We start from the raw sequence: 22,639 nt of genomic DNA on the forward strand, positions 1-22,639 counted from the left end.
AAAAATTTGAGCTTTGGGAGGAGAGGGGGGGTTCCAGATGTGTTTTTTCCAGCTCCACATGTTGTTTTCCTCCAAGAGTAATGTCGATTGGATATCCAAACTATGGATCGCATAATAGCCCATCTTGACCGTGTACTCTCCCGTCTTCTGTAATGGCCAGATATACGAGTCTTCAGTTCCTAGTACGCTTAGTTTGATGCTGAGAATGTGATCCTCTAACTCCGGTAAGAGCTGTCTGATGCGACCTGTGTTCCATTCCTTTGTTTCTCTTGTGAGAATGTCAGCAACCATAAGGTCTTTTTCTTGTAAAGGTACAAGTCCTATAGGTCTAAGATTTGACATCGGGTCAATCCAGGAGTCTGACCAGAGATTGGTAGTCTCTCCATTACCAATTGCTCTGCCAAGATGTCATAAGAGTAGGTCTCTGCCTGCAAGGATCCCCCTCCAGCCGTGTGAGATAGCTGACCCCGCGGCGACTTTCGTAAAGGTAGTTTTGTAACAGTACTTACTCAATAAAACTTTTGCCAATAGACTGTCTGGTTTAGTTAAAATTCTCTATGCGATCTTTGCTAGCAGGGCCTGGTTGAAAGCTTGGACATCACGAAAACCCAGTCCTCCAAGACTTTTAGGGTGAGTTAGAGACTCCCACGCCTTCCAGCATATCTTCTTCTCCCCATCTTTATCATCCCACCAAAAATGGGTCAGTATTGTCTGAATTTGTTTACAGAGACTAACCGGGAGCAAGAAGCTTGACATAGCGAAGTTCGGTTTGGTAGATAGGACTGATTGAATCATAGTAGCTTTCCTGGCGGTGGAGAGAAACTGAGTGGACCAGCTGGCCGCTTTCTGTCTCATACTGTCCACGATGGACGCAAAAAGATCATTTTTCCTTCTACCGAAGTGTTCCGGGAGACCCATGTATTTCCCTACTCCCCCTTCCTTGTCAATACCCAATTTTTCTTTCACTTTTGATCTGATCTCAGCCGGTGTTTTACTAGAAAAGGAGATAGAGGATTTCTGAGCATTGATCATTTGGCCTGAGGCTTTTTCATAGCTCTGGAATATCTCTACCAGTGTTGCGCATGCAAGAGGGTCTGTCTTGGTGAATATCATAGTGTCATCAGCAAATAAAAGGTGGTTAACCTTCGTACCATAACGCGACACTCTAACACCTGGTAATGTACCATTTTCTTGTGCTGTTTTGCAGAGACCTGAGAGCACCTCTGCACAGATGATGAAGATATAGGGTGATAGAAGGTCCCCCTGGCGAATTCCTCTCTGTGGATGCACCTCTCCCACCACTTCGTTATTCAGTAGGAAGGAATAGGAGACCGTAGATATACATTCCATCATCCAGTTTACGAAGGTATCACTGAAACCCAATCTTTCCAATACAACTCTTATAAATGACCATTCAAGCCTATCGTATGCCTTACTAATATATGTTTTGACTGCCATTGAACAGTGAATGGTTGCTCCTGAGGCTTTCAGATAATGTAGCATTTCATGTGTGATGAGGACGTTGTCCTGTATTGCCCGATCAGGTACAAAGGCTGATTGATTGGCTGATACAATGTCGTGTAGAACCGGTTTAAGTCTGATAGACAGAATCTTAGAAATGGTTTTGTAGTAGACGTTACATAGGGCGATGGGCCGGTAGTCAGAGACTTGCTTAGGACTTTGTATCTTCGGGATCAGTCTGATGTGGGTAGAGTTGATAGAATATGGCAAAGCCCCCGAGATAAAGAAACCTTGAATTTCTTTTGTGATTGCAGGGCCCACGACGTCCCAATTTGACTGGAAGAAGCTTGCCGAAAACTCATCTGGCCCTGGAGCCTTGTCGGGATGAATTGCAAACATCGCCTCACGGATCTCCAGCGCTGAGGGAGTAGTTGTGAGTTTTTCATTGGTCTCCAGGGTTATGCACAGTGTTATAACTCTACTGACGATGTCCACAGCAGCAGGATCAGAGGAGGTGAAGATCTTTTAAAAATATTCAGCAATGACTTTGCCAATCTCATCATCCTCAAAAATTGGGTTTCCTGAGGTATCTTCAATCACCGAGATCCTATTTCTAGCTCTACGGCCTTTAGTTGCAGCATGGAAGAAGCCAGTATTTCTATCGCCAAGGGAGAGCCAGAGTTGTCTGCTGCGTTGCTTCCAGAACTCCTCCTCCGCCTTGTAGGCCTGGAGGAGGTCACGGTTGAGTAGAGAGATGTAAGAGTCATCAACGAGAGTTGCTGTCATTGCTTGATCCAAAGATTCTTTCAGTTCCACAATCTTCTTCTTACTATTGACATATGATATTTTGATCCAAGCTGCTATCGCATGTCTGCATCTGCTAATTCTTTCTGCAACGGTGAGGTGAGCTCCTGGCGTCCAAGTGGCATCCACAAGCAGTTTGATCTCATGGTTATCTCGTAATCTCCTGTCGTATCTGAACAGACGTGAGGTCTTCTTCTTCTTTGAATCAAAGGTAGAGAGAACAGGTCTGTGGTCGGAGCTTTCGAACTGGAGGTAGTGGGATCTTCCATTCGGGAACATATCTGACCAGGAACCTATTGTGTTATCTCACATCCCTCAATTTTATTTTACCAAAATAAAATCTATCCATTTTATACATGGTCCAAGAAAAAGAATTTCACAGTTGTCTGTTAGCTCATAGTTCTTTGGCAATGACATTGGATAAATACCATTGGCAGATAGATGGAAAATGTTAGTTATATGACAATTCATTGTTGAAAGATTTATCATGTCGGTCCAATGCAAGCATGTCGAGTATTAAAAGGCCAATGGAAGAGAGGATCAGAGTTTTACAGTAAACGTATCTAGAACTGATTATTACTCCATCCTTCCGTTACATAATAAATATCGCTGTATGAATTTTTAAAACAAGACTATGGGTGTGATTGGTAGTGGCTGTGAGTGCTTTCTACAGCCTCATTTCTTTCTAGAGCACTAAATCTACACCAATCTTGATTTCTATTTTTTTTTAAGTTCACAGCCTTTTTATAAAATCCACAACACTTCTTTGAAATTATGTCTTTACAATTTCTCTGCACAGACAAAAACCTACAGCCCATATTTAAAGACTTTTAAAAATTAAAAATCTAAAGCCAAAGCAATAAAAACCACAACAATATTTCTACAGTCAAAAAATGAAATCACAGCAGTTACCAATCAACCCCCGCAATTTAACCAGTTGCAAAAGCTAGTTTATCAGTTACCCCCGGCCCACACTTCAAATCGAAAAAAATGGCCAAAGATTTCTTCTATTATTGCTATTGGTCCCTTGTGTAATAATCAAGTATCGGTATATGGGATTTTGAAAGGTTATAAACAATATAGTAAAATTTTATATAATTTTTCTTTTATAAATTTGGGGTTATATATAGCATTGTAAATTTGTTCAAAAATTTGGAAGTTACAAGACAATACATCACTAGCATACGCTTAGGACCTGCCCTGTAACCACGCCGGTTTGTTAAAGCCGAAAATGTGAAAAGACGATTTGCTCTAGGTGATGAGCAAGAAAAAAATTAGTTATTTGATAACAAAACTTTCGTCTCCGGAAGTCAGCCCATATGCCCTAAAAAATGCAAAAGCCTTATACTAATAACTGGGCTTTTCGTGGTCCATTAAGCCTCACCGCCTCATCGATAGAGAAATATCTTCTTCATCGAACCCTAACTTTTTCTCCTTTTTTTTTTCTCCCAGAGAAATGAATGCATAGAGAATGGTGAATTGAAGATTTGTATCTCTTTGATCAGCTCATCTTCTTCGTTTCGCGATTCGATCTCGTCATCTTGTGATTTTGCTGGAGAACTCCACGAGTGATAGAAATTTCGCGAAGGTGAGCGAATTCCCTTTCGAGTTTCGATTCTAGGGTTCATTCGTACTCTTTCATATTGCCTCTATCATGCTCTCTTGATACGATTATGATTACATTTGCTTACGTTGATTTCTGGAATCTGATCAATTTTTTTTTGTTAGTTGTCAAGCTTACATGGACACCGAACTGAACTCACCGCCGCATCAGGGCGGTGCCGTTTTTAAAAAGCCTTCCAACGACGAGTCTGGGAGAAAGTATCGCCGCCGAGCTTTAGCTGACGATGACTCTTCTTCATCTGATGGTTAGTCCACTCACATTCCGGAATATCCCCAATATCCCTTTAGGTTTGCCTATCTGATTGGTTATAGCAGTTTCTCTGATGAGTTCTCTATGAACAACGACGACGCTAAGGTGTTCGTGTTTGTTGATTGATTACGAATTGTGCATCTTAGTGGCGGTTTCATGTGTTTAGATTTATCTAGTCACTAGAGAGTGTGGCTTTCGATTTCATGAGTCCTATCGGTAGCTGAGTTTACAACTGTGGATTCTTGTTCTGTATAGGAAGTCCTGAACGTGATCAGATCTCTAAGCATTCTAGGGAAGATGTTAGGAAAGTTTCTGAGCCAGTTCATGCCAGGAGAGAAGATAGAGGGGAACCAGATGATCGCAGTCGTTATGGTAGAGGTGGTATTGATTCACATAGACATGATAGGCACCCTAGGGATGATCACTACCGATCTAAGCGCGATGAGTACAACAGACATCATGAGAGGGATGGAGCTAGATCGAGCCGGGACTCAAGAAGTGACCATAGAAGAGGAGACAATGAACATAGCAGGTCGAGAAATGATTCAGACAGACATTCCCGTAGGAAACACGCAGACTCCAGGGCGGAGGATAAAGAGAAGGATTATGTGAAACGAGGTTCCCGCTGGACTTTTGGTGACCGCCAATCCCGTGATGAGAAGGAACATGAGGACCTTGATAACAAGGAGGAGGATGTTCATGCCAAATCCCCTAGAGACCGTCCTGATGGTGCAACTGAGAACCGAGATGCCCATTCCAAGAAACTGAAGGGGTTCGTTTCAGAAAAGTTTACCCATGGCAATACTAATGGTAAGACTTTTTCGTTTCTCTTTTCTTTTTCGAGTTCTGTGGTTTGTAGCTCTAAGTTATAGTAATGCAGCAGAAGAAAAACACACATCGAGGTTTAAGCCAGCCCTCTGTTCAGGGAATCAGGATTCGTCATTGCAATCTCATTCGAAAGGAGCTGAGGCTTCTGGTGATGTCGATGCTGCAAAAGTCGCAGCTATGCAGGCTGCTGAATTAGGTAAGCTCAGAAACTCCATTTTCTTCTTCTGTTGATCTAGTTCAGCTAATGATTCTCGCTGTTTCTGTATACATATATATGATCTTGCCATCTAAACATTTGAGTGGGCTCATGCTTTTATCTTGAAACATATTGTTCCTGTTGAAGATGGTTACACAAAAGTCTAGTCTAGCCGCGTCTGCTATTGCTTAGTTCTTGCCTAACTGTTTCCTTTGGTGGTGAATCCAGTGAATAAAAACCTTGTTGGAACGGGTTACCTGACCACAGACCAAAAGAAGAAGTTACTATGGGGAAAGAAGAAAAGCACGGCTACAGAAGAGGTATCCTATTGACTCATGAATATGTTAATCTACTTATATAGTGAGATAAACCCCCACTTTATGGTATTTTCTCCTTCGAACCAGCCTGCTCATCGTTGGGATAGTGCACTAGTTGGGGACCGAGAACGACAAGAAAAGTTCAACAAACTTATGGTAAGCCTCATCCTTCCTCCATTTGATTGTTTTCCAGAATTTACTTAGCCTAGTCTCATATCATAAAAATTGCGTGTAATTGATTTGTGTATAAGGTGTAATACTAACACATTTTCAGAGTCTGAGGTTGCGTTGGTGCATCATTGTAGGGTGTGAAAAGGAGTGTAGTAAACCAAGAGCAGAACCCAAACGAAGTCCAAGTCGAGAAACAGAACGAGTTGCAGAAGGATCTAGAGAAACAGTACACAGCAGGATTAAGGAGGAGAGACGGACGTACGGTGGGGTTAGGTCTTTGAACCTGTTTGATAAATTATCCTCATACTCTCGTCTTTTTGTCTATCTAAAGACTCTTGTGGCATCTCCTTTTTGTAATCTACTACTACTCATGTCAAAGCCCTTAATAACGGTGATGAACTCCATGTGTGTAAGAATAGCGTTTAGTAAACCATGTTTGAGAAAAAGGAAAAAAAAAAAAAGAAAAAAGAAAAACCATGTTTGAGACCGCTCGAGCTTGAATTTGATTCTGATTCTGATTCTGATTCCGATTCCGACCTATGTAGAGTGTAGTTTTCTTTGTTAGATGAAAGCTCTTTGGTTAATCTTTAGTTGAGATCAATATAGTTAATCTTTTGCCCTGGTACTGGTAATAACTTCTCTAATTATCTGTAAAATTATTTTTCCAACAAAAAAAAAAAAAATAGCTGTAGAAATTGTTGATATAATATTATTGAACTAGGATTTTTAAAAAGTAGAAGTTATTTTGTTGGTTAAAGAAAAAAGAAGTTATTTTGTAATACAATTACTTTCTTCATCACAATTTTGTTTTAAATTATTGATTTATAGCACCGGGCCAAAGTCGCCCAACCCTATAGAAAAGCTTCTGTTCTGGACCATTCTATTCTCAGCTATACATCAAAATAAAAATAATTATTTAATTCGCCCAAAACGAAATAATGATATAATTCGAATTATTGAATTGAATTTCTGCAAACTCGCATCCTTCTCAGAAGAGATTAAAAGGTCGTTGTTGCCCCGATCTCGGAATCGAGATCGACTCCTGACGAATTTGCTTACCGATTGTTTCTCCGTCGCCTTCGCTTCTTCTCCCGGCGAAGATGAACGGCGGTCCCTCCGGTTTCCGTACGTATCGCAACCACCGTCCTCATTTCGCCTGATCAGTGTCTTCTCACACTCGCGATTTTTTTTTTTTTGTGTTTCGATTTTCTGAGTAATTGAACTTTTGTGGAGTTTGCAGATAATGCTCCGGTAACGAAAGCCTTCGTCATCACGAGCGCTCTGTTCACCGTGCTCTTCGGGATCCAGGGCCGTTCCTCCAAGCTCGGTTTGTCTTACCAGGTACTCGCTTTGATGTATTGTGAATTCCTCACTCGTTTTTAGGTTTTTGTATGGATTTTACTTTAGAATGATCAAAAGTGGACTAGGTTTAGCCAATGTAGTTCGTAAGCATTCATCTGTTCAATCTTGGAATCGTGCCATCAGCATTTATAAAGCTGTATGGTGCTCAAGTGTTTGAGGAGTTTGATAGCTTGCAATCTGATCATCTGTTTGTGTATGCCAGTGACCTAGCATCTGAAAAGATGTGTGATTCTAGCTTTCAAGTTTATGATGCACAGCTGTATTTTCTAGTTTCTATGAGAATCCGATATCTTCGAAGTACAATGTGGCTTTACAAGCTTTTTTTTTTAATTTGCAGGATATCTTTGAGAAGTTTCGGATATGGAAGCTAATCATGTCGAGTTTTGCCTTCTCCTCCACACCAGAATCGATGTTCGGGTTGTATTTGCTATACTACTTTCGAGTTTTTGAGAGACAGATTGGCTCAAATAAGTACTCGGTAAGTGGAGACTTGTTGCTAGGCTCTCTTTTTATTTTTTTAGGTAGAATTATATCCTAATATGCCTTTCGAAGTTTCACTTGTGTTTTTTGTTGCTTGCCAAAGTTACAAATAAATTGTCATTCCTGCTGCAGGTCTTTATCTTGTTCTCAGGGACTTTATCTCTTCTACTAGAGGTCACTTTGCTATCACTGCTTAAAGGTACCCTTCATTCTGTTTCAAGACAGCCTAAGTCTGCCTCTTTACTAGTTAGGATTTGCAACAACTCAGGGTACGATTAAGGATTGTGGTGCTCTGTATGAGAGCAGATGAATTATTTTAGATTAAGATACTGTGATGCTCATTATTGGTTTCAGTAATCAGTATTCAATCGTTTTATTTCTTCGCTCTATAACTATCATGAACATCTTTTACTGGATATTCACCTGTTCCATGATTTGGATTTATGCGTGTTTGGCGGGTCGCTTCTGCTTTGGATTTAATACATTTTGCAAAACTTCACTTCACTAAATATGATGTACCTTGTATATATTTATTATGGTAACTATGTGTTGTTTCTTATCGCAGATACCACAGAAAATTTACTGACCTCTGGACCATACGGCCTGATATTTGCTTCGTTTATACCCTTCTACTTGGACATCCCAGTTTCAACAAGGTTTCGTGTATTTGGTGTCAACTTCTCCGATAAGTCATTCATATACCTTGCAGGACTCCAGGTAAATAACAACACTATAGGTTTCAGTGTATGATTCTTGTTGTGTCCTTAGTCTTAGATGATAATCTTCTCGTTTCTTATTTATTTTGTAGCTTCTACTATCTTCTTGGAAAAGATCCATCTTTCCTGGAGTTTGCGGCATAATTGCTGGTTCCTTGTATCGTTTGAACATCCTCGGCATCCGAAAGGCCAAGGTTATACCTTTCTAATCTCTTCGTAGAAACAAACACTTCATTATTTATCTCTCTGTCTGTCTTAACCGTCAGCTTCGTTAAAATAGTTATCCAATGCCGCGAGTAACTTTTTCTGTGTGTGAATGCACCACAGTTCCCCGAGTTTGCTGCTTCGTTCTTTTCCCGGCTTTCTTTGCCGTCCTTTAGTAGCTCTTCTTCTCCAGCACCAAGCAGGAACATCGTTGGGACTATATCACCAAACACAGTTCGCCGAGCAGAGGCAAGGCTACTTTCTTTTCTCAGTAACATCTGTTTTGTTAGCCAACTCTTTAATGTTATCTCAAACTCCTCTTTGCTTACAGAGATCTCAGCCAGCACCGATGGCGTCAAGTGTGGAGCCATCTGAAGAAGCCATAGCTACATTGGTATCAATGGGTTTTGACAGAAACGCAGCAAGACAGGCCCTCGTGCACGCCAGAAATGATGTCAACGCCGCCACAAACATCCTTCTTGAAGCACAATCTCACTAATTCAAAAGGAGTCTTTCTCTGAATGGGAAGGGGAGTTCCTTTATTGCTCTTGGACCAACCTTGGAGCCAACATGTCTCACTGTATATGATCAGACTAAAGACCTTACCAACTTTCTCTCTTTCCATTTCTAGTTTAGGCTGAGTTGCATAGGTTATGTAGCACAGATTGGCGGGTTAAGAAAAACAAAGAACTTTTATCTATTTGAAACTTCGAAAACATTACAATCTTATTACATTTGTTCTCACAGAACACATTCTATACAATAACCACCTGGAAACAGCAGTGAGTGTTTGTGCAGAACGCACTTTAGCTTGCTGCTTCTTTCCTTTCATCCATGGTATACACTGGTGTCTCCCAGTTCTTGTTCTTTTTGGGATCATCAGTCAAGGTGAGATCCGTTTCATACTCTCTAAACGTTTTGAAGTATGTTCTGGCTCCCATCATTACCAGTCTCTCCACCATGAACAACTGGTAATTATTCTTGATTATAGGATCAAGAATCTCGCTAAAATTTGACGAGTAAGCCAGTTTGTACCTGCAGTATAAGCACCCACAAGTGAGTGTTAATGTTCGTTCTACCCATTTGAAATCAGAACATCTAAGAACTGAGTATCTTTACCTGACGGCGAGAGGAGAGAAGAATCCAGGAGTTCTCTCATTAGAACCGATATAAAGAGTCCTCCCTGGTGGAATCAGCTTCTCTATCCTGTGGAGGATAAACTCCGGTCGTGTATCTCTGTCTAGATGAGGAAACTGAATCCTTTCAACTCCAAACCTGTCTTTCCTTGTTTTCAGTTTGTCTCCACGGCGAACATGGATGGCATCATAATCACCAAGTTCTGCTTTTATCTGTAACAACACAAGTTACCTATTCAACCTTAAAGGCTTCCACCCCAAGATATAGAGTAGTGAGCCACAATACCTTTTCTGCGGCGTCTCTCAGGTTTGCAGCTGCCATGTTAGGGAGAAATGAATAAGGAAGCATGACGGCGCTACGATTGCCTCTATCTTTGCACTCAACGAACCTATATCAACAATCTCAACAAGAGTTAAAAAGGGACTATAAAATAGCATCAAGCAGCTTAATCATTGATTACTACCATGCAAGAGGACTTGCGGTTCGGTTAATGATCAAAAGATTCGAGTAGTGACTCTCTGTTAGCCTATGGCGACTAACTCCATAAACATGCGCAATCCCTCTTTCTTCCAGCTTCATACTTGTGGCTAGAACAAGATGCCATGTTTTAGAGTCGTCCAATATCACAGGTATCTTCTCAGATATGAGATCAATATCATACAAGGAGTCCATTGCACAAGAGCTCCCTACCCAACTAAGAAAAATCCAAATGTGACATTTCCATTTAAAGATACAAATACTAAAAAATGAAAATGCAATCAGAGAACTAACCCTTCCTCTGTAGTTTTGTTATCCGATCGATTCAGTATACCTTTCTTATTATGTATTGGATTGATGCACATTCCAGAAGGCATTACAAAGGTCCTGCAACACAGACAAAAAAAAATAGTATGAAAAGATTCTATAAAAGCATTACAAAGATCATATTGAATTACCTGTTAAGAAACATGGCTTCTTCAAGTGCACACCTAAGGCTAGATTCTTGATGACCCAAGCCTGCACAAGTTTCACAGTTTTTGCCAGGACAATCGATTCTGTTTCCCCAATACAGGTACTTCTCTGAAAGCGTGTGCTCTCTCTTTCCCCGAGGAGATCTCACGAAATAATCTATTAGAGTTTGTTGATACCGTAAACCCAGTTTTCCGGTAGAGATCACCGAGGAGAGGAGGAGGAGACATGCGAAGATAACAATGCATAACAGAACAAGACGCTGAGATCTAGAAGTGGGTTTTGTCCTCTGAGGTTTGCTCATCGTCGCCATGTTAAGTGTTCAAGAGTGAAGAAGAGATGGCTCAGATAATGCTTTCCGGGTTTGCCGGCCATTAAAAGACCGCCCTCGAGCTCTCGACACGTAAAGTTTGCCGCACAACAACGCCTGAGCGAACCGGTTTATCATACCAAACCGAACTGAATTAAGAACAGTCGGGTTTCAGCAATAAACTTGGTTTCACTCGATGATCCATCTAATTAGTGGTAAGCTTCTGCATTCCATGTCCTTTCTCTTTCGTGTAATATCATGTCTGAACCATTACATCCTTCCTAATATCCAAGTATCTTATGTCGAATTGGAGACATGCTCCTACTGAGACATTGTAGAATTACATTATATGTAGGGAAAGCTCTGGGGAAGTGCTTGTAGACATGCTCCTACGTTCTTTTACATTGGCGGTTCTCAAATCTCAAGCAATGTATGTATTCAACTTCTCATACAATGCTTTACTAGAATTAATAAGAAACCCACGAAACTAGACGAAGTTACACAACTTGCAAAACAAAACAAAAGCAAGAGTTCAGACGCAAAGCATAAAAGGGATATAGCATTGGTCTTAAACAACCAGAAAACAGAACAGAGTCCCATGAATAAAAATTTAAGAACATACATAAAGTAAAAATAAGAATTACATATAGTAAGAGAGAGAGGCAAACCAAAACCAAAACCACATCACTTAGCCATCATGACCTTGACAAACTCGTCATAGTTAATCTGACCATCACCATCAACATCAGCTTCCTTGATCATCTCATCAACCTCTTCATCCGTGAGCTTCTCGCCTAAGTTTGTCATCACATGACGGAGCTCAGCAGCCGAGATGAAACCGTTCTGGTCCTTGTCGAAAACCCGGAACGCTTCCTTGAGCTCTTCCTCGGAGTCGGTGTCCTTCATCTTACGAGCCATGAGGTTCAAGAACTCGGGGAAATCAATGGTGCCGTTACCGTCAGCGTCAACTTCATTGATCATGTCTTGGAGCTCGGCTTCGGTTGGGTTCTGTCCGAGAGAACGCATCACAGTTCCCAGCTCCTTGGTGGTAATGCAACCTGCAAGCCAACCAAATGATTTACTACCGAATTAAAATAAAAAATATTCAGTTTTTCTGAAAACGACGTCGTCTCTCTATCAAGTTAGATCCGAAGATTCTCTTTCTTTTTTTTTTTTTTTTTTTTGATACAACAGGCCGCCGATCAAAACCAAATCGATCACTAAGTTCATAGCAGATTCAAAATCCATCATCAAAACTTCAATTCACCAACACGATTGAATCCAGAAACAGAACGAGAATCAAAAGGAACAACCTAGAGATTCACGAATCGCAGATCCGTAACATCTACATCGATATAAGACCAATAACCAAATCAGCTGAAGCCAGATGATCGATCACATGTTTACCAAAATCCTATGCGTTCACGAGAACGTACCGTCACCATCTTTGTCGAATAAGCTGAAGGCTTCCTTGAACTCGGAGATCTGATCGTCGGTGAGCTGATCCGCCATTGTTGATTTTCTCTTCGTTAACTTTTAGATTTCTTTTTGTGTGTGTTTTAATCTCAAAATGGAGAATCGAGGAGGAGGAGGAGGAGGAAGAAGAAGAGAGTCGCAGCGAGAAAACGAGAGAGAAACCGTATTTATCGGATAACTTTAGCTATTAAACGACTTTTACTCCGACCCGGGTGGGAGTCGGGTCTTATTTATTAACCCGTACCGGGCCTGAAATCACCATTACACTCTCGCTTTTTAGTAAATTTACGTTAGTGCCATTGACAATGATTTTCTTCGACGGAGAATCAAGCATGGCTGGAGTCATTTTATCATTTAAATTTGATTCGAGCCATTTTTAGTTTTGTAACTATCCAAAAAACTTAGATATTTGCAAATTTTTGTTTTGTTAAGAAAAAAATAAATCACAAATACAAATAAATAAAATTTGGATATCTGACCCGTTCCGATATTATATATATTTCGATTACATTTAGATCTTCGACAGAGAATTAAACATGGCTGTCTAGTCATTTAATCAGTTAAATTTGATTCGAGTCATTATTCGTTTTTAACTATCCAAAAAACTTAGATATCTGTAAATTTTTGTTTTGTTAAGAAAAAAATAAATCACAAATGCAAAAAAAAATTAAAAATTGGATATTTCATCCGCTCGATAGTATATATATTTTGATTAAATTAGAATTTAAATGCATAATTTATATCATCATTATTCTAACATATAATTTAATAAATTATAATCACATTATTACTTATAAAATTACTAAAAAAAACAATTATGACGAATATAACCTTTTCTTAAGTTTTGTATTATTTTTAACTCAATTTCAAATTTACAAAGTAATTCATTACTTTTAATTTTTATTTTATATATCATGTAAAAATACTTTTAAGAATAATTTTCTTTTCGGTTTTTCAAAAAAAATTGTATTAAGCAAAATGGACAAAATATTCGTAAGTATTTTTAGAAATCCATATTTTTTTGGATATCAGATTTCTCGGATATTTGTATCACTTCAAATTAAATCAAACTAAAAAATTAGATATCTTTAACATACGAAACAAATCATAAATACTAATAGTTATGCTAGTATTTGCTTCGTGCACACCCGTACATATAAGACTATGTACAATTGGTTGTATTATTCAACACCCACATTTTTACTTTTTTACAATCCACATCACCATATTACATTTTTTATTTCATATAATCATTAACATTTATTTAATTTTTATGTTATACAATAATTTGTTTAAAATTCAACATTCTACCATTATACTAATAAAAATAAATATTTTCAATTTTAAAAATTTAATCATGAATTTAATTTAATAAAGTTGTGTTTATTTATATAAATAATAATTTATTAGTAAATAATATCAATATTATAATAAAAATATATGTATCCAAATTAAATAAATCAAGTCTTTATTTATAGATCATAATGAATTTTGATATAAAAAAATTAAAAAAAATTCCTACAAAATAAGTCACTTGAAACAAATAGGGTGAATAAAAATCTAAGTTATTATAACAACCAATTAAAATTTAACAGTTATGTCATTTTTATTTGTTTGGTTCAAGTCTTCCTTGTGAACCCTGTATATTTAACTAGTTGTATAAATTCAACTGAAATTAATCCACGTTTTTTTTACCTTATTTCAACACCATCACTGTAAACTCAATAGTTAGCTATCAACAGTTAGCGGTGAAAACTGACATGAGTAAAGCTTACGATTGATTGGAGTGGGGCTTCATCCAACAGGTTTTTCGCCGACTAGGCTTCCATGAGAAGTGGACGAACTGGGTCATGCAGTGTGTGACGACAGTCTCTTACTCCTACTTAGTAAATGATTCCGCCTATGGAAATGTGGTTCCGCAGCGAGGGATCCGACAAGGCGATCCTCTATCTCCATATTTGTTCATTCTTTGTGGAGAAGTTCTCTCGGGTCTTTGCAGGAGGGCTCGGGAAAGCGGTATCATGACAGGCATACGTCTCACGAAACAATGTCTGAGGATTAACCATCTCCTGTTCGCGGATGATACAATGTTCTTTATCAAAGCAGACGAACAAAGCTCAGCGGCGCTTAAGGATATTCTACGGCAGTATGAAGCGGCTTCTGGGCAGTTAATAAGTGCGGCCAAGTCTTCTGTCTTCTTCTCTTCCAAAACACCACAGGTGACCAAATTATGTGTCAATCAAATCCTTGGTATTGATCAGGAAGGCGGAGTGGGAAAATATCTAGGCCTCCCGGAACTGTTCGGTAGGCGCAAAAGAGACGTATTTTCATCGATTGTAGATAGGATCAAACAGAAAGCCATGTCGTGGTCTTCTAGACGGCTCTCCTCTGCCGGGAAACTTACAATGTTCAAGGCGGTCCTCTCAGCTACGCCAACGTACTCCATGTCTTGCTTTGAACTACCCTTAGGACTTTGTAACCAGATTCAGTCGGCTTTTACGCGATTCTGGTGGGATGAGAGTCCAAATAAGAAGAAGATGTACTGGATTGCTTGGGATGAATTGACTGAACCGAAATCACCAGGTGGACTTGGTATCCGAGATGTTCACGATTTCAATGTAGCCCTCCTTGCAAAATTGGCGTGGCGAATCTACACTCGGCCGGAGTGTCTCCTGGCACGCCTTCTCCTTGGGAAGTACTGCCATAATACTTCCTTTCACCTGGTGCAATGCCCATCCTCAACCTCTCATGGCTGGAGGAGCGTCCTGATCGGCCGAGACCTGATAATCTCTAAACTTGGTAAGGCTATAGGTAATGGTGCTTCAACAAAGATATGGAGAGATACCTGGATGTCGCCGATAGTCCCGGTGAAGCCCTTTGGTCCAACCCGTGAGTGTGATCAAGACCTTGTGGTTGCAGATCTTCTATCTCTTGATTCATCCCACTGGATCAAGAGTAAAATGGAGGAGATTTTCCCTGATTTTGCCCATCAGTTTATGCGCATTGTCCCAAGTTCAATGGGAGCTGAAGACTCTTTCATCTGGTATTGAACAAAGTCTGGGTCCTATTCAGTAAAATCGGGTTATTTGGCAATCAAGGAACATCAAAAATCTCACATACCTACTTCCACGCACGAGGAAACACTTGACTGGCAGCAATTTGTTTGGTCGATCACCTCTTCACCGAAGCTTAAACTGTTCCTCTGGAAACTCTGTCGAGGAGCTCTTCCCCTTGGTGCAAATCTTGCAGCACGTGGTCTTACGGCAGCCAAAACATGTCCCCATTGTGGGTTAGAGGAAACTGCACTGCACTTGTTTTTTCAATGTCCTTTTGCGGTTCAAGTGTGGACGCTAGCTCCTCTCTGTGCTCCATTCGACTCTGCATCATGCCACTCCTTAGAGGCGGCTATCCAAGAGGCCTCGGAGGTGGCATGTGTGCCACCTACTGGAATTGTTGGGAACTTGTCATCATGGATATGTTGGTTCATTTGGACCACACGCAACCAACTGGTGTTTGAAAATCGTCACATCTCGGCTCAGAACACACTCTCCCATGCTTTAGCTGCTGCACGGGAATGGCAGACAGCCCAACAGAACGGCACACAAGTATCATCTGGAACCCACAACCATTCGGTTGAAATGATAACGACCCCACCCGGGACTGTCTTATGTAATACTGATGCGTCGTGGACTCTTAAATCAGGAGCGGCTGGATTAAGGTGGCTCTTCGACTATACTCAGAGCAATGAACGTGTCAGCTGTTCCAAGTTTCTCCTCGACATTTCTTCGCCGTTAATGGCCGAAGCACTTGCCTTGCGTGAAGCCCTCCTCTCGTCAAAGCATAGTCTTCTCTCCAAAGTCTGATTCCGATCCGACTCTCAAGGGCTTATTACAGCTATCAACTCGAAGACCTATCCGGTGGAGCTCTATGGAGTTTTATCAGATATCGAGTTCCTATCATCATCTTTTTCCTTTATTGCATTTTCGTTTATTCCTAGAGCTCAGAACATGTTGGCTGATTCTTTGGCAAAGAATGCCTTGCGCACTGCTTGATTGTACTAAACTCTTTCTACGGTTAATCAATTTGGTGTTCAAAAAAAAAGTGTTAAGATACCAAAGATAAAAAAAATAACCATTTTTCATTGTTAAAAAACTTTTCCATTTCTTTCTTCAAAACCTCCTTCTTGAATGTTTTTACTTCTTCTATACTATTTTTATCAAGAATTATTAAAAAGAGTGTATTCGGTGAAGGAGTAATTTTTATTAAAATAAAAATGATCTATTTATTTAAATATATTTTTAAAACATGTTTTTGATAAACATGGTATTATTAAATATGTTATTGTAAAGTACACTTTAAAATATATTATTATTAAAATTACTAGAGACGATCCCGGGCTTATTTTCAAAAAATGTAATTTAATTTAAACTTTTATTTCATATATAATGTGCATATTATAATTTTATATAAAGAATTGTAAAACTTTTAAAATAGAACTCAAAATTAGCTTTTTCTTAATATTAAATGTACATTAAGCAAAAAAAGATAAGAAGTTAACGAAACTTGTTTACGATCGTTATTCCTTTATTTCTATTTTGGTATCCTTTGAATTTTTAAGCTACTGGTTTTTTTGGTAATGTACCCGAAACATTGCAGCAGCTTCGTCCCATAAGACCTTCCTTTGAATATTCTCAATGTTCGCTCCATCATCACCAATCTTTCTCTTTACTTCATGTTCTTCCTCCATTTTTTTTGCCTCTTGCTCTACACCAAACTTCTTTCTTTAGCCTTCTTAGCCTTCTCAGTTGCTTCTGCGAGTGTCTCCATTTTCCCAAACCCTATCTTTGTTTATTTATTCCAACCTCTCTTTGCTTATTTTCTCTGTTTCTTTGGCTACCTCGATCTCAGAATTTCTGCAACCCTTGTGTTGGCTTTTTCTTAAGCCTCATGAGTATACTTGCTAAGCTCATATTACTCTGTTAGTGACAGTGTTAGGCTTGACGGACAATCAACATTGTTTTACTTGAAAGCATGTTCGCTCTCGAAAACCTTGATGGCAGCAGCTAATGCCAACCTCTAAAAATCTTTAGCAGCCTCAATTTCTTCTTAGCTGCAAATAAACTGCTCTCAATTGTACCTGGTCGAGCCTTTTCTTCCTTTGCCTCTTCTCAAAACATTCGCAGCTTTTCACAAGCAAGGCCAGGATGATCTCGCTTCATCAGCTTCTTGAGTTGCTTGCTGCAACTGCTTCAGTAGCTCCACCATTTCCTCGCTGGCTTCCTTTCCTTGGACTCAGCAAGAACGTTTTTTATCTCGTTCTCATCTTCTAGAGTAGTTATCTCTATAGATTCCATTCCTTTTGTATGGAACTTGTTCTGTAATGAGATATCTCTGGTTGCTACCAAGTCGTATGTTCCCTCCTTCGGCTTATATGTTTCAATATGATCATTCAAAAATCAAGGAGATACGTCGCAAAAGATGAAACTGGCATCAATCTATATCACCAGCGATCTCTGATCTCTTATGAACCTAAATGAGAGGTATTGTTAAAATTGTTAGTGGTTAGATCAAAAATCTTAATAACTCTGCTTTTAACTTGCATTACCATAATAATGAGTGGCAGTTGTGTATATACATATACTCAGCATCAGAGTAGATTCCAAGCTTAAGCTTTGCTATGAACATAATCTGATAAAGCTTTGATAATCGTAACCAGGTTTCCCTGTCAGATATATCAGAAACACATCTCAGTTTCATTCTTAAATTGTCAAAACATCTCAGTAAAAAAAACACAAAATCAGGTATAGAAACACTAAAAGAGATAAGTAAAACAACGTAACGAACACCAAACTATACGTATGTTTAACAACTTGCTACCTATTGCAGAGAGACCACTTGAAACAAATGCATCAGTTGCTGAGAAACTCATATTATTTTTAAATAATGATAATTAATCTATCAATCTTGTATCAGATTGCTTTTCTTAATAATATAATCAATAATCACGGGTTTGTTTAATATGAGAGTTCATTGATGTTACGCTGAAAGTGATTCTAGCTTTTTTTTTTTTGTCATCTGTTAGATTAATAAAAGGTCATCAAGACCAACATTTATGCAATATGCCTCAAAAACTCAATGGAAACTACACTAATAGCAAAAACATATATAAATTTTCGCAGTTGTAAAATCACAAATAAGCAAACGTTTATAATTAAGCGTAAGACAAAGATATTAGATCAGTGTGAGGTTCAATGTTCCAAATACGCACCGTTTGATCAAAAGAACCATAAGCAGGCTTTGTCCCCTGGGATAGTAGATAAGAATTAGCGCTGAGATCTGCCTCAGACTTCTTTCTGATCCTCACGACTCATATCCTCTACGTTGAAGCCTTCCCTCTTCCTTTCCCTTGGATTATGTATATCCGTTTTGGGCAATCCAAAGGGTCTATGCTCTACATCTAATTGACAATAGGGAAAGAAATTAAAGTCACTGTTTTTTTCGTAAAAGAAACTTGAAACAGGATACAAAAAAGTAAGCACCTACCGAATATGAAAATGGATACGCTTGTTTGGTAGATAATTTTATATCAACATCTTTTCCATCAGTTCAACGCAACATCTTAAAATCCTCATGAGATTCCTCAGCTTGTAATCTTCAAAAAAAAAAAACAGAATCATGAAGACTAATTAATGAGTTTCCATCAATAGCTGTAAGATACAAAGAGAGTCTGAAAGCTTATCAGAAGCGCCTAATCTACTTGGGTGGTTTGAAATTGACAATCAAGCAACATCCATAAAAGTAGATAATGTGTTTACTTTGATCCAAAATGCACAATATATTTGAGAAAGAACATGTACATTGTATATGTATACGCATATAGTCTCTTATGAAAAATGCAATGAACTTGAACACGTTGACACACATTTCTTGCGTCTTTATCAACGATGTCCCCACTTCCTTCGACTGTCGAAAACCTAATCAATCCCATTCCCAACTACAAACCAAACCAAGTTAATTTTGTTTGTGAGTTTAATGTATGAGATCAAATCAGAAAGAAAACCAAACCGATATTAACTAATATAGCTACCGCTGTAAGATTGATATACTTTACTTCTTCAATCTTAATCTCGTTTATATAACTGAAATTCAAAAGATTTTTAAAATAAACCAAAAGAAAATACCAAAGAAAGGGATACATCATGAAGACATACTATCTGCCAGCGTAAGCTTCATCATCTGAATAAGCTTCAAAGAATACTCATTCGCCTCCCGTCTTGGAATTGAGCACAAACACAGGAAAGGGTTTCCATGGAAGGAGGATTGTACAGTGGATCTATTGTCGGATTTCTAGTTAGGGCTTCAAGGAAATCAAAGTGAAAACTGAAACCGATACACTTGCTTTGATCGGAGTTTGAATAGATCGTGATATCCAAAGAGGCACAACAAATGGTCAAGCATCTTAGTTAAAAGAAGAAGGGGAAAGGGCGAAGAGATGAGATGTCGAAGAGAGTCATGCCTGGCCGTTTTAGGGTTACTAAAGAGCGAAGAGATGAGATGTCGACATTATAAGATTTTCCCAGATTTGGGCTTCTTCCCTTTTCACGGATCGAAAAAAATTAACAGCCCAAGATCAACCCAATTTCGGTTTGACGTGGAGGAAAAAACCAACCCCATTGGATGATTTTAATTGGTGACGTGGACACTCTCACCATTCATCTTATTCTCCTTTTAGTATAGTATAGATTTTAAATAGTAAATTTTAATAAATTTGTTATAATTATAAAGTGTTCTCATAGACTGTCTTAACTAAAAGATAAAACTTCGGTCTCATTTTAGATTCTATTTTAGTAAAAATTATAATAATTATCTTAAATCACTCTAATTATTGACATTTTATAAATATTAAATATTTTCAAGCCAGTATTTATAAAATTTATAGCCAATATTTCATTAGGTTTTATTTTTTACAAGAGTAATTCAATTATTCTATAGTGATCAAAATCCTACTCACAGTGGACCTAGTGCTCAGGTGGTTTGGCCCTATAGTCAATTTATCAATAATTAACCCATTCCAGAAAATGTGCTTTCAATTCAATAATGTCATAATACAATAAAGTGGGAGCATAACTATCCACGTGAATAAATGTGTAACGAAGTTGATAGCGAGGCGCGTTTTCCTCGTGGCTGTGTTACTTCGACGTTTTACATGTCGTAACGACATCAGTTTTGGACATCGCACGATGTGCATAAATGATATAGACATATCGACACATACACGATGTCAGAGGACACAAGGTGATGCCAATATTTGATTATAGTGTTTTTTTTTTGTGGCCATAATAGTGGGTTTTTGTTTTGTTTTCGGGGTAAAAGGTTGTTTTAACGATTTTTTTTAAGGTTGTGTGTTAATGTTAATAAAATAAAGATACGTATAATGTAAGATAAATATGTCCACTCCATTCAAATATCAGGTCAAACGCTCCGAATTAAGAGAGTAACCCGCACCTTGCGCGGGATAAAAATTATATATATAAATTATTTTATGTATTATATGTTCTTACATATTATGAAATAATAAATATATATTAAATAATTAAAAGTCAGTAACTATTATATATATAATAAAATTGGTGCGAACGTATAAATCAATTTTATTAATACAAACAATTTTTTAAAAAAATTTGATAGGATATGTAATTAAATTTAAATGATATTAACATACATAGTATATTTTTAATATTAATGTCTATTTTTTTAATGGTGTTTTCTACTCATATGTTTTTTTTATCATGTGTATCTTTAATAGCAAAAACTTTAAATTACTGATAACAAAATTTTCATCGTGGGACTAATAATTTTAGTAATTGATAATTTAAAAAAAATTATCAATGTTAGTTCAAAACTTTTATCAAAAAAATTATTCAAAGTAAATTTTGAAACTAAAATATTTATTTATTTAATATGGTTTATAGTTTAATTTAGAATGATATATATATACATATATATTTTAAATCTTAATGATTAATTAAATTAGACTTTTACTTATATGATTTTGTAATCATTTGTATTTTGTCATAACAAAAATTTTAAACCATGGATCGCAAAATTTGAATGTGAGACTTTTAACAATTTTAGTAATTTATAGTCATTTTTTAAAATTCAAAATATAAAATATACAGAAAAATCTAAATTTTTATAATATGGTTATTTTGTTTTTTTAAAGTTATTTTAATAGTTTTAAATTAAACAAATTTGATAGAAGATACATTTTTTTTTTAGATCTTTTTTATTCAAAATCATTAATTGTCATATATACTTTACCCACATTAGGCAATTCCGTAATCTTTATTTAAGGAAATAATAATTGACATTAATAATGAATTTATGGTTAGTTTAATAAAAAGTTTATTATATAATTAGATGGACCAACCTATTTCTCTAGTAATTCTAAGAATCATCCTAGTGATGACATGTGGCTACAAAAAGAAGTTGTAATGTTTCACAAATAATATATAGGGGATATCGAACACTACAGATCTAACAACGGATCAAATGAAATAAGAATAGTTCAATTGGATCCAGCGATACAAGAATGGATTAAGCAGATCTAACAGCTTAAAACATTTGTTAATTAATGAAAGTAAATATGCTCAAAATATTATACGAATTTAAATTAATCTATATAAAAAAATATTAAACTATTTATTTATAATTAAAAAGATTTATTTTATAAAATACTTTATAAATAAATATATATATATTTTTATTCAGAAGCTGATAGAAAATATTTTAACATATATATTATTATTTTGAGATTTCGAATTAAATATGTATCTGATTTTGGATGATCTTAAGATAATTATATTTGATAAAAAAGCAGTGTAAAATCAATTTAATTTTTTTCTCAAATAATTAAATTGTTATTTATTTTTCTAATTAAATTTAATTATTCTAAAATAGTTATTTTTGAATTCACTAAATATTATAAATAAATTTATTACCATAACTCATTCACAATATCTACTTTAAAATATTAGATTTACATTGATTTAAAAGTTTACCCAGTTAGTGTTTTCACAAATATTAAAGTATACTAGGTTCTTGTCCGCGATACGCGCGGATTATTGGTTTGTAAATTTTGAAAATAAAATTTGTTGCATGAAAAATTGAAATCAAGGAAACAATCTATAATAAAAACTATTTTAGAGTTTGCCATAGTACAACATAAATATATTCACTATTTTATTGAAATAATTTTGAATGTTTTTTAGATTCGATTATAATTTGTTTCTTTAATTGTTTAATGTTAGGTTTCCAATAAGTTTGCACTGGTATCAATTTAATTTTATATAAATA

At 37.0% G+C, this 22,639-nt stretch overlaps 4 protein-coding genes across 9 annotated transcripts; 2 read left to right on the forward strand and 2 right to left on the reverse strand.

Moving 5' to 3' along the window:
* Positions 1–3,651: 3,651 nt before the first annotated feature.
* LOC125591147 (arginine/serine-rich coiled-coil protein 2-like) lies at positions 3,652–6,180 on the forward strand. Of its 6 annotated transcripts, none has more exons than XM_048764714.1 (7): positions 3,652–3,853; positions 3,994–4,133; positions 4,394–4,948; positions 5,019–5,162; positions 5,391–5,482; positions 5,567–5,635; positions 5,754–6,180. In XM_048764714.1, the coding sequence occupies exons 2-7, from the start codon at positions 4,007–4,009 to the stop codon at positions 6,132–6,134; spliced, it is 1,368 nt and encodes a 455-aa protein (XP_048620671.1). In that variant the 5' UTR covers positions 3,652–3,853; positions 3,994–4,006; the 3' UTR covers positions 6,135–6,180. The 6 variants fall into 6 exon arrangements, with proteins under 6 accessions (XP_048620671.1, XP_048620675.1, XP_048620674.1 ...); XM_048764718.1 differs by having other exon boundaries at positions 5,785–6,124; XM_048764717.1 differs by having other exon boundaries at positions 3,690–3,853; positions 5,064–5,162.
* Positions 6,181–6,520: 340 nt separating this feature from the next.
* LOC125575125 (rhomboid-like protein 20) lies at positions 6,521–9,141 on the forward strand. Its single transcript, XM_048764722.1, has 8 exons — positions 6,521–6,775; positions 6,891–6,991; positions 7,350–7,490; positions 7,625–7,691; positions 8,058–8,209; positions 8,301–8,402; positions 8,536–8,661; positions 8,744–9,141. Exons 1-8 carry the CDS (start codon positions 6,751–6,753, stop codon positions 8,909–8,911), a joined length of 882 nt encoding a protein of 293 aa, XP_048620679.1. The 5' UTR covers positions 6,521–6,750; the 3' UTR covers positions 8,912–9,141.
* On the reverse strand, positions 9,086–10,864 carry LOC106368062. The gene is made up of 6 exons (XM_048764721.1): positions 10,485–10,864; positions 10,321–10,413; positions 10,013–10,243; positions 9,835–9,937; positions 9,532–9,761; positions 9,086–9,447 (listed from the first exon to the last, which is right to left on the reverse strand). Exons 1-6 carry the CDS (start codon positions 10,808–10,810, stop codon positions 9,219–9,221), a joined length of 1,212 nt encoding a protein of 403 aa, XP_048620678.1. The 5' UTR covers positions 10,811–10,864; the 3' UTR covers positions 9,086–9,218.
* Positions 10,865–11,349: 485 nt separating this feature from the next.
* Positions 11,350–12,945, reverse strand: LOC125591148 (calmodulin-like). The gene is made up of 2 exons (XM_048764723.1): positions 12,244–12,945; positions 11,350–11,865 (listed from the first exon to the last, which is right to left on the reverse strand). The coding sequence occupies exons 1-2, from the start codon at positions 12,317–12,319 to the stop codon at positions 11,492–11,494; spliced, it is 450 nt and encodes a 149-aa protein (XP_048620680.1). The 5' UTR covers positions 12,320–12,945; the 3' UTR covers positions 11,350–11,491.
* Between the last annotated feature and the right edge of the window lie 9,694 nt (positions 12,946–22,639).

This window comes from Brassica napus, chromosome C8 (assembly GCF_020379485.1).
Source record: "Brassica napus cultivar Da-Ae chromosome C8, Da-Ae, whole genome shotgun sequence".
Classification (NCBI taxonomy): Eukaryota; Viridiplantae; Streptophyta; class Magnoliopsida; order Brassicales; family Brassicaceae; genus Brassica; species Brassica napus.

Coding starts and splice junctions, on each gene's coding strand:
- LOC106368062 (XM_048764721.1), bottom strand. CDS start 10,810: ATGGCGACGATGAGCAAACCTCAGAGGACAAAACCCACTTCTAGATCT. Junction 10,414..10,484: donor GAAGCCATGTTTCTTAACAG/GTAATTCAATAT, acceptor TCTGTGTTGCAG/GACCTTTGTAATGCCTTCTG. Junction 9,938..10,012: donor ACCGCAAGTCCTCTTGCATG/GTAGTAATCAAT, acceptor TTGTTGATATAG/GTTCGTTGAGTGCAAAGATA.
- LOC125575125 (XM_048764722.1), top strand. CDS start 6,751: ATGAACGGCGGTCCCTCCGGTTTCC. Junction 7,692..8,057: donor TTTGCTATCACTGCTTAAAG/GTACCCTTCATT, acceptor TTCTTATCGCAG/ATACCACAGAAAATTTACTG. Junction 8,662..8,743: donor ACACAGTTCGCCGAGCAGAG/GCAAGGCTACTT, acceptor CTTTGCTTACAG/AGATCTCAGCCAGCACCGAT.
- LOC125591147 (XM_048764714.1), top strand. CDS start 4,007: ATGGACACCGAACTGAACTCACCGCCGCATCAGGGCGGTGCCGTTTTT. Junction 4,949..5,018: donor TACCCATGGCAATACTAATG/GTAAGACTTTTT, acceptor ATAGTAATGCAG/CAGAAGAAAAACACACATCG. Junction 5,483..5,566: donor AAAGCACGGCTACAGAAGAG/GTATCCTATTGA, acceptor CCTTCGAACCAG/CCTGCTCATCGTTGGGATAG.
- LOC125591148 (XM_048764723.1), bottom strand. CDS start 12,319: ATGGCGGATCAGCTCACCGACGATCAGATCTCCGAGTTCAAGGAAGCC. Junction 11,866..12,243: donor ATTCGACAAAGATGGTGACG/GTACGTTCTCGT, acceptor GTTGGCTTGCAG/GTTGCATTACCACCAAGGAG.